The sequence below is a fragment of the Hyla sarda genome, chromosome 1 (assembly GCF_029499605.1).
Source record: "Hyla sarda isolate aHylSar1 chromosome 1, aHylSar1.hap1, whole genome shotgun sequence".
Lineage (NCBI taxonomy): Eukaryota > Metazoa > Chordata > Amphibia > Anura > Hylidae > Hyla > Hyla sarda.
Genome location: NC_079189.1, coordinates 50,491,332 through 50,504,451, shown reverse-complemented (window position 1 = coordinate 50,504,451; position 13,120 = coordinate 50,491,332). Strand labels below are relative to the sequence as shown.

General features: G+C 39.1%; 1 protein-coding gene across 1 annotated transcript in view; it reads right to left on the bottom strand.

Moving 5' to 3' along the window:
• RGS12 (regulator of G protein signaling 12) overlaps window positions 1-13,120 on the bottom strand; it is a 214,013-nt gene that overhangs the window by 74,809 nt on the left and 126,084 nt on the right. Inside the window, exon 4 of the mRNA XM_056555025.1 lies at window positions 2,344-2,365. Within this exon, the coding sequence (XP_056411000.1) occupies window positions 2,344-2,365 (22 nt within the window). The remainder of the gene's footprint in view (window positions 1-2,343; window positions 2,366-13,120) is intronic.

Below are 13,120 nucleotides of genomic sequence, written 5' to 3'. Positions count from 1 at the left end.
GTGGATTTTCCGTGGACGCATTGTATACAATTGAAGTAAAATCCACTGCATGTGACTAACCTAAAAAGGTTCCTTCTAAATTTCTTTATTCAGAAAGTATATTGGAAATTGGATACCTTTTTATAATAGAATGTATAACTGATATTTGTTGGAAATGTTTTAAATGTAAACATTTTGTAATACTGTACATATAATATATAATTTTTTTTTTTTTTTTTTGCCATTTAGAACATTACCATTTTTGCCAATTAGAAAGAAATGTAATACCACTTCATCTAAGGCTTTTTTTCTAACACAGTCCCAGATCCTTCACATAACAGATACCACCAGCGCCCAATGGACTCCACTGACTTATAACGGGGTCTGTCGGTCTTCCATAGTTTAGTCCCCCATAGCACTGCAAGAACAGAGGACCTAGCTACAATCGAATGGACAAAGTCCCACTATAGCAATTATCTTAGTGTGTTAATTATTACAGAGAATAACAGATGTTTATTTGGTTAAAGTGGAAAGTATTCTAAAATGTCACCATGTACAAATAAATATATATAATAATATATATATATATATTTATATTTATTTTTTATTTTTTTTGCAATAGTGAAGGATGGACAGAAGATGGACAGATGACGCTTATCTATAAAAGGACTGAGCTAAGATATTAAAGGGGAATTCCAGGGAAAAAAGAAATTTATGTATCAACTGGCTCCGGAAAGTTAAACAGATTTGTAAATTACTTCTATTAAAAAAAATCTTAATCCTTCCAATAATTATCAGCTGCTGAAGTTGAGTTGTTCTTTTGTGTCTGGCAACAGTGCTCTCTGCTGACATCTCTGCTTGTCTCGGGAACTGCACAGAGTAGAAGAGGTTTGCTATGGGGATTTGCTTCTACTCTGGACAGTTCCCGAGACAGGTGTCATCAGAGAGCACTTAGACAGAAAACAACAACTCAACTTCAGCAGCTCATAAGTACTGAAAGGATTAAGATTTTTTAATAGAAGTAATTTACAAATCTGTTTAACTTTCTGGAGCCAGTTGATACATAAAGCATTTTTTTTCCTGGAATACCCCTTTAATATCTTAGCTCAGTCATTTATAGATAAGCATCATCTGTCCATCTTTTATCCATCCTTCACTATTGCAAAAAAATAAATAAAAAAAATTCTATATATATATATTTATTTGTATATGGTGAAGTTTTTAGAATACTTTCCACTTTAACCAAATAAATATCTGCTATTCTCCGTAATAATTAACACACTAAGATATTGGTTTCCATTTTTCTCTACGGGCCATAAAAGCCTCCTGCATTAACCATTTATATACTGAGCCAAAATAGAACAGAGCAGCCTGGGAGCATTTATTAAAGGGGAACTCTGGTCGAAAAAAAAAAATAAATTAAATCAACTGGTGCCAGAAAGTTAAACAGATTTGTAAATTACTTCTATTAAAAAAATCTTTATCCTTCCAGTATTTTTTAGCTGCTGAATGCTACTGAGGAAATTCTTTTCTTTTTAATTTCTTTTTGTCTTGTCCACAGTGCTCTCTGCTGACACCTGATGCCCGTATCGGGAACTGTCCAGAGCAGGAGAAAATCCCCATAGCAAACCTATGCTGCTCTGGACAGTTCCTGACACGGGCATCAGGTGTCAGCAGAGAGCACTGTGGACAAGACAAAAAAAAAACAAATTCAAAAAGCAAAGAATTTCCTCTGTAGCATACAGCTGCTAATAAGTACTGGAAGGATAAATATTTTTTCAATAGAAGTCATTTACAAATCTGTTTAACTTTCTGGAACCAGTTCATTTATTTAAAAAAAAAAAAAGTACCCCTTTAAGTTATTTGGAGAGCAAGGAGAAGACAGCTGTAAGACAAGATGACAATAGGCTACTATTCTGCATAGCGCTTGACAACCTGCCTGTCCGCACATGCAGAGAATTGCGCTGGAGGGTAGGAAGACTAAGGACGAGGTGTTTCTATGGTATTAACCCAACTTTCTCTTCTCGTGTACTGTAAATGATAACAAGGCAACCAGGAAACAAAAAAAAAAACATGTTAAAAAACAACCTGTCCTAACTTGTCTGCGCTCTGAACATAGGCGAGGGCGAAAGGCGCTCCATCACCGAGCACCCAGCACTTCCCGAGATCGCTCTGGGCACAAGTCATGATGATAGGGTGTTAAGGAGCCACTTTAAAAAAGGCAGATGTAACAAAGCCAAGTTTGTCAACTCATCGTGAATTAGTGGTAAAGGCGCACAGAACATCGAAAAACAAACTCGGCTCTGCTACATTAGCCGTCCATTCCATTCTGTAATAATAATAATAAGTAGAAATTGGTCTTACCTCCATCGGAGACCGTGGCGGCCTGCGGAGAAGAAGAGAGAGACATGAGTTTGTACATAACCGCGTTACATCTCCAAAAAAAAATTTTAATCCGTAAGACAAGAAAAAAAAAAAAAAAAAAAATTATAAAAATTTATATTAAAATACAGGATTCAAAATTGTGACTATCTGTCAAGTTTGGAATGCATGATGTATTGTGATACAGTTCCAGCTCAACACATCCATCTGGATTGCAGCTTCGCTCCACCCTCCCCGCTAGAAAGAACCCAGCGACAAACTCCTCCTCGGATAATCAGAATTTCAATCCTATCAGTCACACGCAGAGAAAAAAATAAATAAAAATGCTGCTTTTGCATAAAAACACTAATCAGGCCTGGATAAAAATACTCCCGCATTATTTGCATAAGCAGATATTGTGGAGAGGGATCGGCCGTACTAGGGAATACAAAGTGTATGCAACTTTACTACAAAAGGAGTCAAAAGAAATGCACATTATGATATTTCCCTTTTCACCCAATGGAAATGTACAGTACGTGCCTTCAAAGTGATGCTTTATATTTCTTTATTAGGTTTTCTACTCTAGTCACATCCAAGGCTGCATTCAAGATCCTTGGAGCTTCCTATTCAAAGAATACAATGCACTGTGGGATCTCAGGGGACAATCAGAGGATCGTATATATGGCCATAGAACTGTTGTGCATGAATCCATTATATGGATTACATTGCTATAGCCTACAACAGTGTTCTCTAACCAGGGTGCCTCCAGCTGTTGCAAAACTACAACTCCCAGCATGCCCGGACAGCCTTCGGCTGTCCGGGCATGCTGGGAGTTGTAGATTTGCAACAGCTGGAGGCACCCTGGTTGGAGAACACTGGTCTGCACAGGTACACAGAGGTTTTTTTTTTATAGATAATATGCAAGTACAGCTTGTCACACACATTAAAGGGGTACTCCGGTGGAATTTATTTATTTTTATTTTTATTTTTTTAAATCAACTGGTGCCAGAAAGTTAAACAGATGATTTGTAAATGACTTCTATTAAAAAAAAAATCTTAATCCTTCCAGTACTTATTAGCTGCTGAATACTACAGAGGAAATTCTTTTCTTTTTGGAACACAGAGCTCTCTGCTGACATCACGAGCAAAGTGCTCTCTGCTGACATCTCTGTCCATTTTAAGAACTGTCCAGAGTAGGAGAAAATCCCCATAACAAACATATGCTGCTCTGGACAGTTCCTAAAATGGACAGAGATGTCAGCAGAGAGCACTGTGTTCCAAAAAGAAAATAATTTCCTCTGTAGTATTCAGCAGCTAATAAGTACTGGAAGGATTAAGATTTTTAAATAGAAGTAATTTACAAATCTGTTTAACTTTCTGGCACCAGTTGATTAAAAAAATAAAATTCCACCGGAGTACCCCTTTAATATTAAACTTATCACCAAATACACTTACTACCAAAACACTTGGCAGAAATGGTGTACATCACCCAGTAGTATTCAAGTAGGAACCTATAGTGATGCCCAGTCCATATGTGCCTACCCCAAAAAGGTACATATGGACTGGGCATCACTATAGGTTCATTAAAGAGGTACTCCGATGGAAAAAAAACATTTTAAATCAATTGGTGCCAGAAAGTTAAACAGATTTGTAAATGACTTCTATTAAAAAATCTTTATCCATCCAGTACTTATTAGCAGCTGTATGCCACAGAGGAAATTCTTTTCTTTTTGAATTTCTTTTTTGTGTTGTCCACAGTGCTCTCTGCTGACACCTGATGCCCGTATCAAGAACTGTCCAGAGCAGGAGAAAATGGTCATAGCAAACCGATGCTGCTCTGGACAGTTCCTGACATGGACAGAGGTGTCAGCAGAGAGCTGACTGTGGACAAGACAAAAAAAAAGAAATTCAAAAAGCAAAGAATTTCTTCTGTAGCATCCAGCTGCTAATAAATACTGGAAGGATAAAGATTTATTTTATAGAACTAATTTACAAATCTGTTTAACTTTCTGGAACCAGTTGATTCAATAAAAAATAAAAAAAAGTAACATTTTATTCTCTGGCTCTGCTGTTGTGTGTGTTTGTAAGTGTTGTCATCTATTTTGTTCATGTAAGTTATATAGTCTCATTACCAGATTACTATATTTTCTCTACTTACCTATATCCATTGCACATGTTCTTGCATCCTGAGGCCCTATATGTATATGCACCTATGTCTAGATGTCTAAATGGACTAAATCTGTCCATTTATGATGTTGATCTAATAAAAATGTATTTTGGTATTAATTGGTGATGTGTGTGTGTGAGTGCTTGCTTTCCCTCTATGTAAGTTTTTTTTTTTTTTTTAGAATAAATTTAGCCACATCCATTGATATCGGCCATCCGTTTAATGTGTATGAGACCTCCTGACTCTTTTGGGGAAAAAACTGCATATTAGATTTCGACATGTTCGATCCCTTCTAGGGGAGATAAGCCACCGCTACAGGTCTGTCCGCAGACTTCTTACTCCTCCCCATTCAAAGGAAAAACACTTGGCCAAGCAGAGCATGTGCATGTGGAGATCAGGAGATATAGCTGTCGCCAAGACATTCTCAGGACAATATGGTGCTGTATGGAGACACAATATAATGGCGTATGGACACATAGGGACTTTATGTACCCTCATAGAGGGTCTGTGCTTGGGACAATGCCAAGTTCATTGATCCAAAATGTTAGGTCTGATGCTACATGGGTTAAACTGGATTAGATAAATATTGTCAAAAACTGCCCCATCCCTGTCTATGGGTTGTGTTTGATATTGCAGCTCAGTTTTATTAAAGAGAAAAGGGTCCGAGCTGCAATACCAAAAACAACCAGGTTTGGCGATTTCCTTAAAAGAAAGCATCCTTGCTTTTCTAATCCTGGACAAACCCTTTAAACCAACACTCATAAGACCGACACCTGTCCGTCTATTAGGATTGATGTATTTGTTGACTCCTTAGCATTCACCACTACAAATATAAGGTGTTCATTGATTAGATTTACCATGACGCCAGGATTAACCCTACAGATAGAAGATCTCCATTACCACTAATGAAAAAGATAAGGCTAAGCTCCAATACTGGACCAGACTTGAGTGTTCAGGTATTTTCCTGACCTACACTGATTTGTCAATACAACAGAAGGGAGACCACCCGGACGAGCCATTGAAGGTCATCTTCCGACTACTTAACATGTACATTAGTTACCTGATCAATATCATTGGAGAAGTGATCAATAAAGGACCATAGAAGTATAATACCACACATCCAGACTAAATGGCGGCACCAATAAGTGAAGGGGGGGGGGGGTGATAGCAAGCGATAACACACGGCATTGTATAGAAGTATTCTCCCCAAGAAGCATCAATTCTGAAGACAGCATCCTACAATGAGCCCCCAATAAAGACTTTGTATGGCCATTCACAATAGGTTAATGTCAGTTCACCATCTTACGTGTATGTGGGCTATTGTGACTCTCCCACATTGGCAAATGTTGGGGACAGAAGGATCCATCTGCTAGATTTTAACATGTCTACTACATTTTTTCTCAGGGAAGATAACACCCTATAGGATAAGATTTGACTGGGGGGGGGGTCCGACCACTGAAACCCCTCGTGCAGAAGACCGTGTTGTACTTGGGTACTTCTAGCGCTCCCATAGACGATTTATGGAGCATAAAACTGCGTGTCATCTATGGCTCAATGCCGAAGCCCCATTCTGGAGATGGAGCCGGACCTCCCCGCGATCAGACGCCAATCCCCAATCTCGTGTCCCCTAATGGTCCATACACACAGCTTTACTTGTTTCGCTGGAATACTGTGTGAACTTGTCCATGTCAGCACATAGGCTGTTTACCCAAGAATATTTCCAGCAGATATCGCTTGAGGAAATGACATTAAAAAGGTGCAGTCTAACTAATAAGTATATGATTGTGATTCATTGTAATAGTTCTAAGATTAGGGCCCAGGTAAAATAAACAGCACGGCACCGAGGAAGTCAGGTACACAATGCCAGCTCCACTTTTATTGAAGTCTATGGTTATTTTGCAGTACAGACATGCACAATGATGTCCATCAAGATTTCATTGTATCACCATCAATCTGCATACTTGCCAAAAGTCCCGATTTTGCCAGGACATTTCCAGAAACGGGGCCTCCTCTAAAAGATATCCACATACACATAATACAGCGGATGGCCAAATGCTTGTTTGGTCTCACTCCATCCTCCATACACATGACCATTTAGGAGGCCACTATAGATTATAAATGTTTGGCCGGTCCTGAAAAGGCCCCTTTCACACTACAGGTATCATCCTGGTTTTTTACTGCCGTTCTTTTACAATAACAGATGAAAAAAAAAACAAAAAAAAAAACGGATGCAATAACTAATAATAACGGATGATAACTGATGACCATCATCAGTTATTTTTAATGTTTTCTTAAAAAACCTGATGTTCATCCGTTATCATCTGTTATTACCAGTTACATCCGTTTTTTAAATCAGGTTTTTAACCTTTTTTTGTAAAGCTGTGCTGAGCATGCTCCGTACAAAAAACGGATGTTAAAAAAAAACTGACAATAATGGATGATAACGGATGTTTTTTTTGAACATACGGTTCCCGTAGACTTTTCACCATTTTATTGCCGGACCAAAAGTGAGTGCATGCACCATCTTTTGTGCCGGCAAAAATAACTGACATTAGTAAAAACGGACATAACTGATGCAAAAGGATGTTCAAAAAATCCCATTGACATGAATGGGATTTTTTGATGGCTGTTTTCAGGACTTTTTGCCGGGAGCAATAACGGAGGTTTTTTTTACAGGATGATACCTGTAGGGTGAAAGGGGCCTTAAAGTGACACGTTCAACCAAAACAGGTCTAAACATACATGGCCAGCTTAAAACGGTACTCCGGTGGTAAAAAGAAAAAATCTATATTTTTTTTTAATTAACTGATGCCAGAAAGTTTAAACAGATTTGTAAATTACTTCTATTAAAAAAATCTTAATCCTTACAGTACTTATCAGCTGATGTATGCTCCACAGGAAGTTCTTTTCATTTTGAATTTTTCTTTTCTATCTGACCATAGTGCTCTCTGCTGACACCACTGTTCCTGTCAGGAACTGTCGAGAGTAGGAGCAAATCCCCATAGCAAACCTCTCCTGCTGTGGACAGTTCTTGACATGAAGGTGTCAGCAGAGAGCACTGTGGTCAGACAGAAGAGAACTTCCTGTGGAGCATACAGCAGCTGAAAAGTACTGGAAGTATTAAGATTTTTTTTAATAACAAATGTGTTAAACTTTCTGGCACCAGTTGATAAAAAAAAAAAAATACATAAATAAATTATATATATATATATATATATATATATATATATATATATATATATATAAACTTTCTACAGGAGTACCCCTTTAAGCTTGCATGTCTATAAAGGTGGATGGAAGGAATAGCTGTCATCTGAACTATCGCTTGACTGACAGCTATTGGAGCATATGGCCATTTTAAGGATAAGGCCATCAATGTTTAACTCCCCCTGTAGTTTATTAACACCTCGTAGAACGAAGAGTACACCAAATGTTATGTACACAACACTTAAGAAGGTCTATTAATTGAAGGACCTATTTACACTTCCTCAAGGCTGCACCGAGTAAACCTTAAATGGTTATTAGTAGGCTGTATAAACTGGTGGGCAAACACCTCAAAGAGAGCGTCTGCCCCTTATCCCATAAGGTATTACAACAAGCCGGGGTACAAATAACAAATAATGGGGTATATACACTGTAGATTAGAACTTCAGATCGGCCATAGAACATACAATCATTTTATTGGATGGGCCGTTATTAGTATTTGTCATGTTGACTCCATTGTATCACTAGCCCAACAATCCTATCAGGAGCTGAATGACTCTGTATGTGTAGACTGCACCAGATACCGTGTTACGGGGCCCCAACAATCACCAATAAATCTATAGACTGAGGAAAGTGTTCTGAATGGAGGCTCTGATAACCATCAACATGTGTTAAGACAGAATTATTTTTATTTTTTTTGACACGAAGATCTAAATACCCTGCATAGTCATATGTTTTGAGCCATTTTCATACCCCTATAAGGCTAAGTTGACATATGAGTTTGGGAACGCCATTTACAGAATCTGTTGTAATGAAAGGAGGAGAGCAGAGAAAAAAAATATAATGCAACTCCTGCAAAAAAAATAAAAAAAAACATCAGACGGAAACCCGACAGATCCCATTCCAAAGTTAATGGGATCAATCGGGAGCCCTTGTTGTCAATCAGAAAATCCTGTCACAGTCTGCACAACAGAGAGCGGAATTCCCAATACAAAATGCAATGAATCTAAAATTCTGCGTGGAATTCAGAACATAGCTGCTTCCTTTGCTTAGTTTTCCCCTGTTGTGCAACTGCAGGAAAAATAAATACTTACGGCCCGCATTCCCCACAAGTTCTGACCGATTGTTAGTGGTCACTGAAGGGTGCGTTCCCAAGTTCTTGTCTCCATTTCACCATTTCCATTACAGTACATTAAAATTGCAAAAACATGCAAAAACATAGCTGTTGGTAAAATTATATTTTGATATCTATATATTAGGGATCGACCAATATCGATTTTTTAGGGCCGATACTGATAATCTGTCACCTTTCAGGCCGATAGCCAATAACTTATACCGATATTCCGGTATAAATTATCAGCTACGGTATGTGGGCAGAGGATGGGGGGATACAATGGGGCAGCAGCGGCGATGGTTGTCTCTGGCCGGGTGGCGGGGCATTATCGGCAAGGTAATTGCCGATACTGATATTGTCCAAAATCGCGTATATCGGCCAAACCCATAATCGGTCGATCCCTAATATATATATATTAGTTTCTATTAACCATTGTCTTAGTTCTGGTCAGTGCCCAGTGATGCTCGAAAACTATCCAAATGACCTTGGTAAATAATGAGGCTTTTGTTGGATAATGAGCTTTTTCTATGATAAGAAAGAAAGTGTACAGGAACCCTGTGATTGGTAATAAAGTTATACACCATGAGCCACCAGGGTTCCTTAGCCAATCAGCTCACACTTAGAGTGTTGCCATATAAAAGGGCTGTAATCGATTTTCTTCTGCGGAGCTGTTCCACTGCATAAGAGAACATCCACCTGTATACCTGTGCATGAAATTTGTCTGCTAATCATAACGGGTGGAGTTGACTAATCACAGGGAGAAATAGATCCTAACAGTAGCCAACTACGCAATTATGTGTGTATATATATATATATATATATATATATATATATATATATGTGTGTTAAGGTTATTTTTTTATATTTTATATACTTGGAGTGGTAGTTTTGCAACAGCTGGAGGGCCACAGTTAGGAAACCTATATAACTCCAAACATGTTTTTGCATTTTAGAAGCAGTATTTGTCCTGCCCCTTTGAGTTGGACTCTTAGTAATGTGATGGGTCATACCATTATTCCCGCTTGCTCATTCCTACACAGTCAGCGAGCAGGATTCATTGCGCAATTATCAAACTTTCAGAGGCGTGATTCACAGCTTACAGTAGTATACTGACAAAGGACGACGCTCAGATTGTAAATCATCCTGAATAATGTGGAAACTGTTGGCAGAGCACAAGCCTGGCATCTCTACACCAACCTGCTGGAGGACCATGGCTGATAGAAGGCACAGAAATAAAATAGGAGCGTAGAAATCGGATGCACAAGACCCTTTGGACCTCCCATATGTTACAGAGCCGAGTGTGACCGCTGCCTCTGCCACTTAAAACACCACCAGTATTTTAAATGCTACATGGAGGGTGAATGGGGGGGGGGGGGGGGGGGGGCGTCTTGTTACAGATTTTGCATTGGGGTCCAAAAACCTAATTTACACATCTGGATAAGAAGCAGGTTGTGTTATAGTGCGTGCTAAACAAAGTCATTATATAAAAGTATCACCAATGTGCACTACATACATTTCCATATAAAGGAACTAAAACCTTTATATAAGTGCCATACCCTAAATCTTTAAAGCGCAAGTCCAATGCTTCGATCCCATTCTGACCTTCACCTCCGATGTGGGGAGACGTAGGCCACGCTGAGCGGTAAGTAAAAGGTTGTTTTTGTTGTTGTTTGTTTTTATAAATAAAAAAAATTATATATATATATATATATATATATATATATATATATATATATATATATATATATTATATACACATCCACATACACACACACACACACACACACACACAGTGATCCCTCAAGTTACAATATTAATTGACGACCATTGAATGTTGAATCCATTGTATGTTGAGACAATAACTCTATGGAAATCTGGTAATCGGTTCTGAAGCCACCAAAATGTGAAAAAGTGAGGATTAAAGAAAAATATGTAGATAACTAATACAGATAAAACAAGATCAGACATATAAAAGTAATAAAGATCTGTTGGGAGCTGTAAATCACTGTCTATGTCAGTATTTCCCAACCAGGGTGCCTCCAGCTGTTGCAAAACTACAACTCCCAGCATGCCCGGACAGCCTTCGGCTGTCCGGGCATGCTGGGAGTTGTAGTTTTGCAACAGCTGGAGGCACCCTGGTTGGGAAACGCTGGTCTATGTAGGGGACAGGTCATTTACAGTACACGCAATGTCCTAAAAAAGTAACATGGAGCCGCCCTCACCTGGTGTCCGAAGGAGCAGCTAACCCTGGTACAGGTAAAGAACATGTAATACCTCCCTGTACTGTAGGGGGCGCTACCAGACACCAGTCAGTGCATGTACTTCAGGAATACAGAGGCTTGACCAGTGAATGTCCTTTCTGATTGGTCGGTTCTTCCAGCCATTGACATGTTTCACAGATCCGGACTGTCTGTACATTGTATGTTGAGTCTGGTTTCAAGTTACAATGGTCCAGAAAAGACCATTGTATGGTGAAAATATTATAAGTTGAGGGATCACAATATATATATATATATATATATATATATATATATATATATATATATATATATATATATTTTTTTTTTAAACTCCCGCCAGAGTACCCCCTTAACAGGCTGATATCTGAATGCAACATTGAATGCACACGTACACAGTGTCCTGCGCATATTTCAAGCTGCAGTTTTCAATGTAAACTACATGATTGAATACAGTATCAAATCTGCACAGGACACTGACAAGGGTGTATTCACATGTACAGAACCCTGGGAATATTTGATGCATAGGATTTGAAGCTGTTTCCAGTCATTTAGGTTACAATGAAATCTGCAGCTTCAAATCCTACGCATCAAATATGTGAAGGATACTGTAGGTGTGAATGCACCCTAGGGGTAGAGTCACACGTGCCCTATTTTGCTGCGTATTTTCCAACTCGGGTGGCAAAATAAGCAGCCGATTGTGTTACCTATTGACTTCAATGGGAAGAAAAATACACAGCAGCAGTTCCGCGGCTAAATACGGAACGTGCGACTACCGTAAAAGGGGTTATCCAGGGTTAGTTTTGCAACAGCTGGAGGCACCCTGTTTGAGAAACACTGTTCTATATGCCCACACATTTCTTCAGGAGCCTTATGGTAGTCCTATTGGTTGTCACCCAGCGCCCAAGCATATGTAACCAAGAAATATCCTTTTTTTTTTTCTCGCCCCCATGACCCATGTGATTTGTCTTGTAGCCACAATCCTATAGACAGATCCTATTATACATTGGCTTCAGGCAGGGCCGCGGTGATAAATGGCGCACTCTGGATAAGTGACAGGGTCGAGAGGCCAGCAGCCTCCGTACTTAAAGGATCAAACACACAATCAGCCTCCTCCATGTCCCGGGCCATGTCAGCCATTTGTCACCTCAGGTGTGACCATTCCTTCCTATACAGGGTCGTGGGCCCATTTTGCAGCCATTTGGCTGTTTTTTAGAAGGTGTTTGTTGGCCGACATGGATGGGAAAGCAAAGGACCAGGGCATACTAAAGTCATTACTTCCACATGAGCTCATTCTGTGTTTTACGTGGGGCTGCCAACTGCGACAGGAAGCTCAATGGTACAGGCAGCTGTCGGGGTAAACAAAAGTCAAATACAAGGGGCAGCGCCAAATTGAGAAAAAAACTCAAACTTTATGTTAAAAATAAAATGCACCCACTACCATAAATTGGGCGCCAAATCAGGGTCATACTATATGGGTGACCTCTGCAGCTGCACAGGGGCCCACAGGGTAGGGGGGGGGGGGTCAATTGTTCCCTTAAAAGCAGCTTTCTATTATCTTTTACAGTGGTCTCCAAACTGTGGACCTTCAGATGTTGCCAGCATGCCCTGACAGCCAACGAGAAGTTTAAAGGGGATTCCAGGAAAAAAAAACTTTTTTTTTTTATATATCAACTGGCTCCAGAAAGTTAAACAGATTTGTAAATTACTTCTATTAAAAAATCTTAATCTCCTTTCAATAATTATCAGCTGCTGAAGTTGAGTTGTTGTTTTCTGTCTGGCAACAGTGCTCCCTGCTGACATCTCTGCTTGTCTCGGGAACTGCGCAGAGTAGAAGAGGTTTGCTATGGGGATTTTCTTCTAAACTGGGCGGTTCCCAAGACAGGTGTCACCAGAGAGCACTTAGACAGAAAAGAACAACCTTAACTTCAGAAGCTCATCAGTACTGAAAGGATTAAGTTTTTTTTAATAGCAGTAATTAACAAATCTGTTTAACTTTCTGGAGCCAGTTGATATATAAAAAAAAAAAAAGTTTTTTTTCCTGGAATATCCCTTTAA